Source organism: Nelumbo nucifera, chromosome 7 (genome assembly GCF_055504915.1).
Source record: "Nelumbo nucifera cultivar China Antique chromosome 7, China Antique-T2T, whole genome shotgun sequence".
NCBI classification, from domain to species: Eukaryota; Viridiplantae; Streptophyta; class Magnoliopsida; order Proteales; family Nelumbonaceae; genus Nelumbo; species Nelumbo nucifera.
Genome location: NC_142655.1, coordinates 58,864,731 through 58,881,363, shown reverse-complemented (window position 1 = coordinate 58,881,363; position 16,633 = coordinate 58,864,731). Strand labels below are relative to the sequence as shown.

At 32.0% G+C, this 16,633-nt stretch overlaps 2 protein-coding genes across 2 annotated transcripts; both read right to left on the bottom strand.

Moving 5' to 3' along the window:
- LOC104599770 (AAA-type ATPase family protein) lies at nt 1-2,075 on the bottom strand. Its single transcript, XM_010262470.3, has one exon. The coding sequence runs from the start codon at nt 1,939-1,941 to the stop codon at nt 184-186; it is 1,758 nt and encodes a 585-aa protein (XP_010260772.1). The 5' UTR covers nt 1,942-2,075; the 3' UTR covers nt 1-183.
- A 444-nt stretch (nt 2,076-2,519) lies between these two features.
- Nucleotides 2,520-9,176, bottom strand: LOC104599853 (WAT1-related protein At5g07050-like). Its single transcript, XM_088892448.1, has 7 exons — nt 8,736-9,176; nt 8,330-8,392; nt 6,953-7,069; nt 5,935-6,172; nt 4,448-4,606; nt 2,852-3,003; nt 2,520-2,759 (listed from the first exon to the last, which is right to left on the bottom strand). Exons 1-7 carry the CDS (start codon nt 8,906-8,908, stop codon nt 2,597-2,599), a joined length of 1,065 nt encoding a protein of 354 aa, XP_088748574.1. The 5' UTR covers nt 8,909-9,176; the 3' UTR covers nt 2,520-2,596.
- Between the last annotated feature and the right edge of the window lie 7,457 nt (nt 9,177-16,633).

Genomic DNA, 16,633 nt, shown 5'->3' with positions numbered 1-16,633 from the left:
TACCAAGAATAGATTCTTGTTCATCTATGAATTAATACGACATGGATCACGCAACAGTCCCTAGTTTGTAGCTTTAACTATTCGTTCTATACAAAATGCCAAAATATGGACAAAAGGGTTCTTTTCACACTAAAATCCAAAAAAAAAATGCATAATCAGTTTAATTTACCACCTTTGAGCTTCTCATCTTTCAAAGTAGTTAGCTGGCCAATCGAGAAACTTGTAACCTTGAAGTGAAGGTGGCAAATATCTCTGAGATGCTGAAGAAGAAGGGTCATTCGGAGGATAAATGTAGCCCTTTCCATATCCAAGTTCTTTCATCAGCTTTGTTGGTGCATTTCTCAGATGCAGAGGCACCCCTTCATTTTGTCCACCTGATTCCTTCACCAACTTCTGTGCTTCTTCTATTGCTCTGTAAACAGCAATAGACTTGGGAGCCAAAGCCAAGTATGCTACACATTGTGCAAGGTTCACATTGCACTCGGGCATGCCCAGAAAATGGCAAGCTTGGTAACAAGCAACAGCTTGATTTAGTGCAGATGGGTCAGCAAGTCCAACATCCTCACTTGCAAACCTAATGAGGCGCCGAGCAATGTATAGAGGCTGCTCTCCTCCTTGCAACATTCTTGCTAGCCAGTAGATTGCTGCATCAGCATCACTTCCCCTCATTGACTTATGGAGCGCGCTGATGAGGTTATAGTGTTCATCCCCTGCCCGGTCATAAGCCAGGTGTTTGCATTGCAGTGCTTCCTTGACATCATCAAGGGTGACATTGACTACATTTGAACTCGCCCCATTTTCTGCATTTCCGGAAGAGCTACTATCAGTATCACCATTGCTATCGGCCACAGTAGTTGCATCAGAAGACAGTCCCTCAAACATTTTAGCTTGAGAGCCTGAAGTGTGTTCTTGACTGGTGGTCTGGCAATTGGGTCTTCGAGCGGCAGCTGTTGTTGCAGAGATCTCCAAAGCATTCAGAGCGACCCGAGCATCCCCATCGCAATTCAAAGCCAGAAACTCAATGGCTTCACCATCCACTTTGACATTGACCCCCACGCTCCGGGCCAAACCCTTCTCAGCATCATCAGCGGCCCGCTTAAGCAAGCTCACAATATGGTGAGGCTGCAAGGAATTAAGCGTAAGAACCCTAGACCTCGACAGCAACGGCGTGATCAAATGGAACGATGGGTTCTCCGTCGTTGCCCCTATGAAGACAATGCTCCCATCTTCAATCACCGGCAGAAACGAATCCTGTTGCGACTTGTTAAACCTGTGAACTTCATCGATAAACAAAACCGTCCTCTTATTTTTCTTCTTCATTTTTCTAGCTTCCTCCACAGCATCTCTAACATCCTTAACCCCAGCTGTCACAGCCGATAGCGAAACGAATCGATACGATGCAGGAGATGAATTTGCAATAGCCCTAGCTATTGAGGTCTTACCGGTTCCTGGTGGTCCCCATAACACGATTGAAGGCAAGCGATCGCAGTCCAAGGCTGACCGGAGGATAGAATGCTTTCCCAGAAGGTGGTCTTGGCCGATTACTTCATCGATGCTTCGAGGGCGCATACGCTCCGACAAGGGCTCATGGGGTTTGTACCCTGAAGATGAACGGATTAACGACTCCGATGATGAGCCAAACGCAAACTTAGAACGCTTGGGGAGAGATTCTTCACCCTCTTGCGAAACCCTTTTGATGGTCGGAATTTCTTGGGTGCGGTTGTTTCCGGCAGGTCGGGTTTGAGGGGAGGGGGTTCTGGATTGGAAGAAGCGGTCGAGTTTGGGTTGGAAGGGAGGGGGACTAGGGTTAACGTTAGAGCTAGATTTGTGGTTGAAGATCCACTCGGTGGCTTCGATGGTGGATTTGCCTCCGGTGGCCGCTAGAGCCTCAGCTGCCAGCTCTTGGGAGAAACCCATGTTTAAAAGCTGTTCCATCTCCATCTGAGTGATGGGGTTTTTCTTTGTATCACTGTAAATGCCTCTCTTTTGCTTCACCAGGTTCTCCCGCCATTCATGCACAGAGAGAAGACGAGGATGAATGAATTCGACAAAGTGGAGGGAAATGGGAAGACGAAGTGGCGGTTTTCATCTAACCAGGATTATGGGCAAATGGCCCACGTACATGGATAATTGGGTCAAGTTTGAGTTGAGCCAAGCCCAAAAAATAGCCTTGCATGGGCCCCCCTCATTTACTTGACTCTTTGTATGTAAGGGGTCTCAATGGGTGGGTTTTGGGTTGGATCCTTCCAAATCAAAATTAATTTAGACGGATTGAATGGACCAATAACACATATTGAATTGCACCATTTCATTCCAGATTTAATGGTCCAAAGTATTTATTGGACTTTATCCATGGGATTGGGTCGAATTGTACCAATATCCAATCCATTGATAGAAGAAGAGAATGCGGGTGTCAATCCATTGAGGGAGCTTGATTAAGAAAAATGAAACCTATAATTAAAAAAAAAAATGCTAATGAGGATTCCAATAGTTTTGGAACTCCGGTTCTAAATTCATCATAAGATCTAAATCTCACTAAATTGCATTTGAAAGCTTATAGAGAAAACAAAAGAATTATTTATTTACCATCAATTATTTAAACATTTACAATATTCTCACTAATTTCTTCTACGTTGGACGATTTTGATTGCTCAACTTGATCAGCTAAATCTCTAGCAGTTGGTTTATCTCCCTTTTCCTTTTCTTTGCCCCATAAGACCATATATAGGCCAGCAAACATCATGACAGCACCAAGAATACTGCAAAAAAAAAAATTGTAGTGTTTAAAAAAGATATAAAAATTTTTTAGAAAACTCAATTAATTAATTTGAATTAACAAATAACAACTTACCTCCCTAAGTGTAGAGCTTCTTTCAAAATCAGAAGTGCCATTATGGCTACAATTACTGTGCCCAATGGCCTAAAGGCAGTCAAAAATACTGGACCTCTTTTCTTTACTACCACTGTTTGAATGTAAATAGTTACTCCAAATATCATAACACCCTACAAAGGATGCAATTATCACCAATCTAATATGTTCTACATGTATATATGTACATAATGAGCATATTAAATGTAATTTCAGTTGCATAATAACCTAAGTAACTGGTATAAGACAGTGAGCATATTATAGTATTTGATTTAGAAATAGAATTTTTATTCTTTTAATTAATATCCCAGGCCTCTACAACAAGTTAGAGATCCTACCACTACCGATAGAACCACCATCAATTGTTTTTTCACTTAGGCACGGTTTGGAAGGATTACAAATACAAATTTTTAGAGTACAAAACCTTAAATTTTGTATTATTTTGTATGTATTTGCACTGTACATATTTATATTTATATTCTTTCTAAACTGAGTCTTAATCTTCGAAACAGAAAAAAGGAAGAAATTTTCATTTAGTTATTATGTGACCCCAAAATCATGGGAATCAAACACAATCTAAGTGGGTTATGATTCTTCTACTAACAAGGTATCAATTTGTGACAGGGCTTATGTTTTAGAAACTTTATTTTCATTACCTTCGTGGGTACTTTTTAGGTTAGGTTTTTGTTTCTTATAAGTAGTTGTTATTGTAAGCACAGTAAATACAGATTTTTCACTGTTTAATGAAATTTAAATTAATTTATCCTACAAAAAAATCTTAATTTTTATTGTGGATATTCAAGATACCCTCTTGTAGATTTAATTAGGAGTTTTTCAATGGGAACAAGATGGTAAACTTGGTATTATTTATTTTATGCTTGTTGCTATCAAATAGCATAAAATTAATTTGTTAAGTATTATAATCTTTAATCTTATTAAACCGATTAAAAATTAAGTAGGCCAAATTAATTAGACTTATATATAGAGATTAAGTAATTTATGCTATATGTAGATATAATTATATTTCTTATAAGTACACTCATTTTGACAGGTGTTTAACTAAACTATTCTAGTAAAATAGTTAATCTTAATCAGACTACATAATTTTATAGAAAAATATAGTTGAATATTTCTTAGTAACCACATGATAAGAATTCTAAAGAAAATTTTGGAACGTTTATATTTCTTATTCCTTTTTATAATACTTGCAAATCACTATATGTGCTTTATGTGAAAGAAAAGAAAATTGTTCACATTTATTATATCAAGGTAAATTAATTATATATGTACAAACATCCTTCATCTATTCAAAATTGAATTAATATATAATTAACAAAATATAATAGTTATAATATTTGAAATATTATATACTTGTAGTTGTCTAATTAATTACACTTCATTTATTTCTTTTCTTCTTTTTAATTAAAAATCTTAAAATTGCTTTAATTATATATTGTAATAATTCATACTCTTCTTACTTGTTTTTCTATTATACTTATAGATGATTGTCTTAATTCAGATTTCAGAAATGCTTAAATTCCATCTATTGCATAAGAAAAACTAGAAAATAAATCTTACACAATAAATAGGAGAAAGTAATGTAATGTCCCAATTCAATCTCCAAGAGGAAGCCTTGTGATCTACAATTACTGTTACAATTGCTGCTTGCAGTGTGCCAACTAAGCATGTTAATGAGGTGAGTGAGAGTGGAGCTGGATATTTCTTAATAGTTGGAGCCTGTAAACAAATTCACAAAAGAAGAGATAAAAGGCTGTCTAATATAAGAATTTGCTCATAAAAGAATATCTTAAGTGTTAGTCTTTAACAAAATTCACTCATTATTTTACTTCATGTTTGGCATAATGGTATCCACTAGTTCTCAAGCTGTAACCGACTGTTTGATAAACAAATATCCCAAAAATTTTACTATTAGTATTTTAGATGGATTTTTGTCTTTTAATTGAAGGGTTAGGTTTTAACAATATTATTGGATGAATTTATAGAATCAATAATAGGAAAGATAAATTGTAAAACCTTTTCAATTAATGTGTCTCAAATATGAATAATCTATATTTATATTATACAGAGAAAAGAGGGAGGCCAAGAGTCTTATCACTTTGATGCTTCCAGTCTTCCACACACCTCCTCCTCTCCTTTTTCATGCATATGGTCTATTTATTTTTAAATTAAAAATATAAAAATCACATAACCAACTCAAGTCTTAATAATCTCTAATAAAATCCTTCTTAATTATCTCTCTCTCCAATAGTCAATGTTTGTAATCCTCCTCTCCCATTAAATCTCTTCCCCATCATCTTAAATCTCTAAATTAATATAAATCACATCTTAAATCTCTAAATTAATATAAATCACTATACTCTCTCTAACAGAATAGGAGAGCAACTAATAATGGCTTAGTTGGTGGGGTCTCTGGTTGGTTGTAGTGGAGACTCAAGATCAAATCACATTGCCCCCCCCCCCCCTCCCCCCCGGGTTTGTGTAGCCCCATGAGGCCATGAACAAAACAAAAAAAAAAAAACAAAAAAAAAAAGAAAGAAAAATAGGGGTATAAATTGGATGGATTGGTAGAGGTAGGGACCAATCTAGCTAGATCCATCCCTGGACGTGTTCTTCTTTCCATTCTCTACTCTTAAAGAAAGTTTTAAGGTAAAATACCTTGCCAAATGGCTAGAATAATTCATTCTTTTTAGGCAAATTTTAAATCAAAATTTCACAAAACTTCGGAGTTTGGATGGTTGGTACAACTCCAGTGTAACTACAACAAAATGAGGGTATTTTGTTCAAAATGACTAAATTATTATTCCAGCAGGTGAAAAAGTTAGGAAGAATAATCATCCTATTAGAAGCTTTCCTTCATAAGACAATGAGCAAACCTTTCTCTGTATTGTTTACTTGTCTTTGCACAGAAACTTTTGATAAATGCAAATATGTAAAATATAAAACCTTATATTTTGTATTATTTTATCTATATTTTTACTATACATATTTGTATTTGTACTCCTTCCAAACTAAACCTTAGGAACAATTTACCATTCATCAATCACCTGCAAGATGTAGAAAGCTGCTTGTGAAACATATGAAACAATAAGTAGAAGGGAGCCCTTCATCCAATCCTTCTCTGATGATTCCCTTAGTTTGCTAGAATGGGCAGAGTGTGGTGAAGAGAATGAAATTACAACAATGCCCTTGTACAAGGTCATAAAGGCAGCACCCGCAAAGGCCACCAAAGTTCCACCTATCTTTGCTTGGCTGCTAAATCTAGTGATATTTAATTTCTCCATCCTGAATCCATAGAATCCAAAATGAGTAATTTCAGAAGCTTATGAGAGCAGTATTTAACTCCTTAATGATCCCAACAATCACAAAAAACATCACATTAATTTCTTATTTTTTTTCCAACTTTTTGATGAGATTTTAATATATAAAACAAAACATAAAGAGACATAGTACAGTAAAAAAAAAAAGCTCTTTAAACACTATATAGAAATGCTTTAATTAGGTCATAGTTATGCAACTTGAGAAGAGTTCACATTTGCTGCTAGCAAAAGAGTGCTGACAAGCTGACCAGCCGCACATTAGGCATAATTTCTCCCATATTTGTTATGTTGCCATTCATGGGAGATGTTCTCAGGAGCCCAAAATTCCTATTAGCAATAACTCTGCATACACTTTGAAAGTATGAATCCGAACATCAGTAACATCTCCCCATGAATTAAACAAGGGTTCGACTATGATATGGAAAACATATGATATCTGAAAAATATATGATCAGTCAATTAGAATCATAAACATGGTAGCCAATTAGGTGTTATTTATCAAAATTCATAAATGGATTTTAATTGGTCAAAACTCTTCCGATACCATATCTTTCCCGCATCATAGATTTTCCCATTAAACATATATGCACGGGTGATTTCTATATGTGTCACTGTCTGGGGAAGGTTCTTCATGTTTAATTGTTGGTTAAGGGGTTGTTTAATAACAGCTGAAGTGGCTCAACTGAATAACTTGTTGTTTTTCCTTTCAGTAAATAAGCCATTAAGTAGGTTGTGACATTCTTACCTAAATAGAACTGCCAAAACAAGGGTAATTGATGGAATTAGGTTGCTCATGGAAGATGCAAACGAAGAGGAAGTTTTTTCTAGGCCTGCATAGAACAATGTCCTTCCCAATAGAGGTCTGAAACACAGAATGTTGAAGATCAGACACTGAGACACTGGCCAATTAATCACATAAATATGTACTCAAAAACATGTTTCTGAAACTAAAATCATGTTTTTTTTTTTTACTCGAACCATTATTTTGTTTTGAAAGGCTAAACAAGTTGACTTTGTTTAAAAAAAAAGTTCTTGTTATCATCAAAGTAGAAAGTATTCAAATGCATATTTTTTAAACCATATATTCAAATGCATGTTTTTTGTTTCAGTTTTGGGGAAAAAGAACACACATACAACAAAAAACATGGTTTCATAAACTAATTATTGGGATCAATTTGTTTTCAAACCAACTGGTTTTGTTTTGTTTTTACAACTGTCACCAAGAAAAAACAATTGAAATTGACATGGTTTTAAAAATCGAACCAGAAATAGTACTGTTTTGGCCATTGGTTTTTGGGTCAAACTGTCCAAAGCCTGATTGGACGGATTGAGTGTCTAAAACTCGACCCGGAGCAATGACCAATTTCTGGGTCAACCAGTCTGACAATCTGATCCGATTTGGTTCGACTTTCAAAAACCATGCACATTGGAGAACAACCCCTTAATTTCTAAAAATGTTTTCATCTCACCATATGGGTCATTGCTTGGTAATAAAGGTCCTACATGATTTGTGTTCATGCATCTCTACGTAAGACTGGGACCCACTATGTATGAGATGTAAGGACACAGATCATGTTGGAACGTATTGAAATGCTTTTTCTGTTGAAAGGAAGTCCAGATTCCACATTCCTTCCACCAAATAAATAAATAATAAAAAGAGTTAAAAGGTTAGGCCCATAAAGATTGGGTAATGCCAGGCTGAACATATACTATGTAGAGTGCAAAACCTTGTATTTTGTATTATTTTGTATGTTATTTGTATTTGTATTCCATCCAAACTGAGTCCTAAGGGTAAATCACATGATCATGGCCGGACCCAGTTTATATTTACACAGTTTGCACTTATGATAAAGACTATAATCTAGGCCCTGATTTGCGCCCGATATTGGTCATTAAATTGAACCCCAGCCTAAAGCAGAAAACAAATAAAACAGGTTGGACCATCCATGAACCCCATCCATGGTCCATCCATGGATGGACTAAACTAGACCGAGGTCCATCCATTTCAGCCATAAGGGTTGCATCCACGTCAGGTCTCAAGGTTTTACCTTTCTAGCAAAAGCAAAGGCAGAAGTAATAAAACCTGAGATTTAAATATTAGATCCTGTGTTTGTCTTCTTACCCGGTAATCCCCAAGAAGAATATGTTGCTCAACACTGGTAAAGTAATTTTGGGTCGATTTGTCCTGCAACAAATGACAGAGAAAATGTCTATAGGGTGAATATATGGTCCAAAAGAACCAAAGCAAATTTGTATACAGCCATAGGAATTGCTAAACCACCAAGATAAGCTTCAGGGTTGTGTTTTCAAGCCCCAAAGCACAAAACAAGTGTTTTGGCTTCTGATTATATGTTTTTTTTTTTTTTTCTTTTACGAATCAACTCTTACCAGACGCCCAAAACACCTTTTATTTTCCACATCTCAAAGCTGGAAAGCAAAAGCTTATCCAAACAGAGTGTTAACTTTTGAGCTAGATCAATTTAAGAATACCAGAGAAAGAAAAAAGGGAGAATCCATCCATCACAAACCTTTCAAAGAGGAGTGCAAGAAGGGCTGTGGTTAGCATTCCAATTGCATGACCGTAAACCACCAGCACATACAGATTCATGCCTTTTGCTAGGGAGACCCTAGAAACTATGTTAAACCCTGAGAAGAAAAAACAACCAAATATGCTCAGAAAGAGAGGTTGCAATTTCTCCATCACTGCCAAACATCTGTGTAATTCTTCTGCTGCTGCTCTTTTGCTCTTCTTCCATTATTTCTCCCACCAATGAAGCCATGCATAAAATGAATGAATAGCTATAGAGATTAGAGAGAATGCTCTCAAATTCTAGTAACTAACCAATAAATGAATTAACTGTTGAATTCTATCTTCCTTCCACTACAAATTAACAGCAGGGAGACCCATGAAATGGCACACTACTAAGGCAAATCTATATATAGATAGATAGAGAGAGATATTTTTAACTGTTTGATAGCATTTATTTCTTGCTGTTTATATTTGAATCAATATTCTTGGTGTCTTTTAAACACTTAATTGCACTTTGAAAGCAAGAGGTGGTTAGCATTTCCACTACTTCACTACTACTGTTATCATGGGATGTGTGTGGACATCCACCATTGAGTAAAAAAGCATGGGATTCCCGTATTCTTATGAAGAGAGGTAAGATGCCTCAATTATTGAATCGAGAGAAAAGCTTGTGGTTATTTTTCTAAGTATATATGGAAACTATTGCATTGATTCTCTTGTAAAAGAATAGGAAGTCATTACATTTGCCTTCGCATTCTTTGGTGGTAGAACAAAAGCATAATTAACTGGCCAGAAAAAATAAACTGTAGGTATATAGTGATTGCTCAGACCATCAGGGTATAGAGGATACCAAATTAATATTATATAGACGTTTGCGATGAGATTTAGACGTGATGAGCTTTGGCTAGTGTAAACCTGCGATGAGCTTTAGACACGCACAAATCTATAATGAACTTTAGATACACACAAATTTGCGATGAGTTTTAGACACGTGTGGGGCTGCGATGAGTTCAAAGCCATTACATAACCTAACAAATGTAGAATCACTATACACTAAGAATAAATATTCGTTATATGTGGGTCTTTAAATTATACGCATGACAGGACACCCCATGGACCTAGTAAAGGCGTGCCCACTAAATGATGATGTCACTCATGCCACGTCAGTTAAATGGGTTACGAAAGGAAGTAGTACACACTGATTATGAAAACTCTCGAATGAAAGAAAAGTTCATCCTAAAGATATCTCATAAGACATGTGGCGAAACCCTAGCAGTGTTCTCAAACAACTGACAATGAATCCAATATTCCTTTTTCTAGTGAAAATCAAATACTTGTGACTCCTTCCTTTTAGGACCTTGCGATCCCTCCCTATAAATAGAGATCCATCTCGTAATGAAGGGATTATCTTATCATTCACATTTGCCCTAACCTCTAACCTACCTCCTGCATTTAGTATTCCTTTGTCCTTTAAGATGATCCCTGTACGTAACCTCACCACCACATTTACACAAACATCAAAAGTGATTTGGAGACATTCAGGGAGTGGGCAATAAGGCTTGGATCTGATGATACAAAGTAGCTGTACACACTACAAATAACTCTTGTTTTTGATCTTCGTAGTTTTGTTGTTTAGGTGTTTCCTTTGTGTTTCTTTTTCTTTTTGTTCTCTCTTTCGGCCTCTGCTCTAGTTGAAACTAGGTTCTTTTCTTTTCTTTTTTTTATGAGAGAGGAATATCAGTGTTAACACAAATTTAAACTATTTGCATAAAAATTATGAACACAAATTCAATAAAAATGTAATGTCCTGTTAACTTAATGTAAAGTGAATAAAAATTATGCACGCATGTACACGTGGTTGGGCTTTATATAATGCTGCATTGGCTTTGCTAAGAGAAAAGTGAAGTAGAGAGAGTAGAGGTGCAACTTGGGTTGGCCCAACCCAAAACCAATCCGACCCAATCTGAGTTTCTGTCCATGTTAGCCCGAGTTTTTGGGCTATGAGCTTTCCTTGGAAAAACTCAGGCCTGAACAACCCAATTCAATTTAAATTCATTAAGGATGGACCAGGTCCAATCCAATCCAATCCAATAAATATCTTAGACGTCCAATTCAATGTCTTGTTGCTTCATCCAATCTAGGGCTGTTCATAACAAGACCCAAATCGACCAAATCAACCAACCTAGTCCGATTTAACCTGAATTGGCCGGTTTTTCTTCAGCACCGGTCGGTTTCGGGTTACAAAAAAACATAAACCGATTGTTCGATTCAGTTTTGATTTTCATGTGTGAAAACCAAAACTGAAGCGACCCAAACCGACTTAGATATATTATATTATATACATATTATAATATGTATAATATGTATATAATATTAGTTTTAATCCATCAAATCAATTTTAATTTCCAGGCATCCAGCCTTTACTTTCTTAGACTTGAATCCTTTACCGTTCACACCAAGAGAATCATTCACAAAACCGATTCAAACCGGCTAAGTCGGTTTTACTTAGTACTGTATCAATTTCGGTTTCATTTCTAGGTAAACCCACTGAGTCGGGTCGGTTGGAAAAATGCCAGTAAACCGACCCAACCCGACCCGTAAACAGCCCTAATCCAATCTATCCAAATTAATTTTGATTTAGACACGATCCAACCCAAAACCGGTCTATTGACACCACTAATCCAAAACTTTATTCTACTTAAGTATAATAAATTAATTAATGTATCATTTTTCATTATGAAAATAGATTAATATTAAAATAGAAATTCAACTTAAATATTGTTATTTTCAATATCTAGCCCTCATTTGGGGGTGTTACTGGACAAATAAGTGATTATGAGTGTGTGGTGAAAAATCGCTTCTTTCAAATCGGGGTAGTATAGATATTTTGAAAATTAAATGGTGAGCCGAGGTGGACCACAAATGCAATAAGCATTTATTGCAAAAACACTTTAAAATACGTCAAAAAAAATTTCTTTAAAACGGGTTCATTTTCTGGAATAAACACTTATTCAACTTTTTCCCCAAATGCAAGTAAATGCTTAAAAGTAAAGACTCCAAAACGTAAGTATCTAGTGGTGATCATTTCTAGCCCTACTTGCAAGGGCAATTTGGCCCAACTGCAAATTATTGATTCGAACCTAGGCCCAAAATTTTATATTTAGTCAACAAGGTTGAAAGTTAACTTTGGGAGAAGGGGTGCTCTCCTATCTTTTGATTAGGAAAGCCACACATACCAGGGGGTAGCGACTGTTTATAATATATTTTTATATTCATATGTGGAGAGGGTGCCTCTATAATTAGGCCTGTCAATGTACCGAAAAATTCAAGGCCCAATTGGGATCCCATATTTTAAATTTTAAATTTCTAATTAAAGGGGATCTTTGCGATGCATGAGATTTGTTAAGTGAAAACTAAATGATAGAAACATATAAGAGTATACAATTGTTTTATATTTTTTATTTTTAAATAATTATTTATTATTTATATTTTATATAATACTTTTAATAAATTTTTATAATATAAAAATAATAATAATTAATTTCAGTTAGGGTTGTTTATCAAATTGATGAACTCGACCAACTTGATTGACTTGAATTGATTTGGTTGGTTTTCTAGTATTTTCGATTGACTTTGGTTCAATAATTTCTCAACCCGATTAGGTTGGAACAGTTTCACTTTGGCCATTTTTAAACCGACCAAAATCGAATGACCTAACCATACATATATATATATTATATTTTAAATATAATTTTTTACTACAAGAAATTGGGAAAATTCTCATATTTCTTAGTCTAAAATATTTTATATCATAAATTTATTTTTCAATAAATCCATTGTATTTTTTAAATTTATATTTAACTTTTAAAGTTTAAATCTTTTGAACCAACTAATCAAACCAAAATTTGACCCAAACTAATACAACCCGAGTGGGCCAGCTTTCACAAATGATTAGTCTGTTTCGAGTGACCAACTCCCTAACTTGACCAGATTGATTTGGTTGGCCAAAAGACCTACAACTGAAACGAAACAACACGTGAACACTCTTAATTTCAACTAAATTAATAGTCTAATCTCTAATAAATAACAATAGTTTAATTTCCAATAATTATTGAAAATTTATAGCAAAAATAAACAATTATTAAAAATATATTGATAATGAAAATACAATAAATAACTAATAAAAATATAGTAAATACAAAAGTTACAAAAAACAATAAATAATAAAAAATATATTAAATTAGTCAATAAATAGTATAATCCCAAATAATAGTTTAATCTCTAATAAATATTAATCAATAACTTATAACAAAAATACAACAAATACAATAAGTAAAGTAGATTAAATATTAGAAGCTCAATAACAGTAGTTTAATCTCCAATAATTATTGAAATTTTTTTGTTAATTAACAAAAAAAAACTAAATTTATACATAATTACTGAAATTATAGTTATCACAAAAACAATAAATAATTACTGAAATACAATAAATATTAATTTTAGTATATATAATAATATAATAAATATAGATTAAGAGTTTAAAATTATTATTAAGAAATATTAAGTTTTTGAAAGTTATTTCCTCGAATTATTAATTTATATAAGTGAAATTAGCTATTTACAATATTATTTAGTTATTTAAATAATATCATTATTTAAAATTTTAAATATTAATTATTTATTGAATTTAATAATCCATAAAATTATAATTTGATACTATTATTACATAATTTCGTTATTAATTTTGTAAAATATTAAATTATTATTAATTTCAATATTATGTTAAATTACATAATTTCGTTATTTTAACTATTTAAAATCTAGTTATGTTAAATATTTTGTTATTTAAAATATTTAGTTAATTAAATATTTAAATTATATGTAAACTATTTAAATTTTTTAGTTATTTGAACTTTATTTATTTTAAAGCTATTTCATAATATTTAATATTTTGTTATCTAATTATTTATCTATTTTAATATTTTGTTATTTAAGATATTTAGTTATTTAAATATTTAAATAATATTTATGTTAATTCTTTTATTGAAACAACATTTAAATTTAATAATCCAGAAAATTGTAATGTATATTGTTAGTACATAATTTCGTGATGAATTTTGTAAAAATGTAAAATTATTAATAATATGAATATTATTAAATCTATTAGAATTATTTTTTGTGTTTTTAATAATTTTTTTAAAGTTATTATGTAATTTCCTTAGAATTTTAAATAATTCTTAAACTTTTTAATTCAAATAGATATAGATAAAAAGTGGGGGAGAGGATAAATAGGAATTAGAGATAATTTAGGAGAAAGTGGGGGAGGTAGTTTAGGGTAAATTTTAGGAAAGTAGATTATTTAGGTTATTGGGAACGTGAGAGAGAGAGTGAGAGAGATTAGGTAATTTTTTTATGGGAAGGAGAACATCTCATTGGTTGTTTCAAATATGAAAGAGAATTAAAAGAGTAAAAAATTCAAAAAAAAAATTTCCTAGACTTCTTTCTTTTGATATATACTAGCGGTATTTGTTAAGTTAAAGATAAATAATAGAAACATGTAAGAGTATACAATTGTTTTATATAATAATTAATAATCATTTGTATTTTATATACTACTTTTAATAATTTTTTACAATATAAAATAATAATAATAATAGTAGTAATTAATTTTACATAGCATTGTTTATCAAACTTAGGGATGGCAATTTTCCCCATTTCTCCAATCCTCGTGGGGATCAGTCCCGAATGTGGCGGGAATGGGGATGATTTTCCCCCTGCGGGGGCGGAAATAGGGAAATTCTCATCCTCATTGGCGGGGACAAGGAGAGCATTCCTTGCCCCGCGGGGACCCCGATCCCCGTCCCATGGGATTCACGCTAATATATGTATATATAAGCATACGTTTATATATGTCTATATGTATACATACGTCTATATGTTAATATTTTTAAAAATATGGTTGAATATGTTTGAATCTTTTCTAATAGGATTGTAAATTTTAATTATTTTACTTTTATTTTTAAATAAAATAAAAAACAAAAACATAATGGTTGACATTATAAAGAATCACGGGGAGTGGGGATCCTCGTGGAGACGGGGATGGGGAAAGGCTTCTCATCCCCACCTCACCCATTGCCATTCCTAATCTAACTAATGAAATTGACCAACCCAACTTCTAGTATTTCCAAACGGCTTTGGTTCAACAATTTCCTAACCTAAATGGGTTGGATTAGTTTCACTTTGGTCATTTGTAAACTAAGTAAAATCAAATGACCTGACAAAAAATATATTAACATTTTATATTTTAAATATATTTTTTTAATACAGGAAAGTGGAAAATTTCCAATATTTCCTAGGCAAAAATATTTTATATCATAAATTTAATTTTTAAACTTATTTTTTAATAATGCAATTGTAATTTTTTAAAATTTAAAATTTAATTTTTTAAGTTTAAATCTTTTGAACCGATCGACCAAACAAAAAGTTGATCCAAACCGATATAACCTGAATGACCAACTCCCCAACCTGACCAGCTCGATTTGGTTAGCCAAACAACTTACAACTAAACTTAACCAACCCGTGGACAATAGTTTAATCTTCAATAATTATTAAAAACTTATTGTGAAAATACACAATAAATTAAATTTAAAAAGCAAAATAACAGTAATTTAAACTCCAATAATTATTTAAAATTTTCTATTAAATTACAAAACAAAAAATATATATAAATAATTACTGAAAATATATTTATAAAAAAATATAATAAATAATTAATGAAATACAATATATATTAATTTTAGTATATAAAAATATATAATAAATATAGATTAAGTTTTAAAATTATTATTAATAAATATTGTTTCTTTTAAAGTTATTTTCTAGAATTATTAATACATAATTTTGTTAAATATAGATTAAGTTTTAAAATTATTATTAATAAACATTGTTTCTTTTAAAGTTATTTTCTAGAATTATTAATACATAATTTTGTTATTTTAACATGTTAAAATCTAGTTATGTTAAATATTTTGTTATTTAAAATATTTAGTTATTTAACTACATATTTAAAATCATAATATATGTATTATAATTGAATGTTATTTAGTAAATATTTAAAATATATTATTAATTGATTCAAAATTTTAATTTTAATATTGTGTTTTTTAAGATATTTAGTTATTGAAAGATTTAAATAATATTTCATTTTTAATGTTATATTTTTATAAATTTAGTAACATTTAGATTGAATAATTCAAAAAAAAAACTCAACTTATATTGTTTCTACATAATTTCATGTTGAATTTTGTAAAAATATATAATCATTAATAATATGAATATTATTAAATTGATTATAATGATTTTTTTGTCTTTTTAATAAATATTTTAAAGTTATTATATAAGTTTGTTACAATATTTAAATAATTCTTAAATATTTTTAATTCAATAAAAACATATAAGAGTATACAATTGTTTTATATAATAATTAATAATCATTTATATTTTATATATTACTTTTAATAGTTTTTTATGATATAAAAATAACAATAATTAATTTTAGATAGGGTTGTTTATCAAACTTAGGGATGGCAGTTTTCCCCATTTTCCTGCTCCCTACGAGGATTTGCCTCGAATGGGGCAGAGATGGGGATGATTTCATCCCCATTGGAGAGGATGGGGAGAGCACTCCCCGCTCCGCGTGGACCCCGATCCTTGGTAATATATATACACATACGTCTATATGTTAAATATTTTTAAAAATATGGTTGAATATGTTTGAATATTATCTAATACGATTGTAAATTTTAATTATTTTATTTTGATTTTTTAAATAAAATAGAAACAAAAACTTAATGGTTGGCATTATAAAGAATCACAAGGAGTGGGGATCCCCGTGGA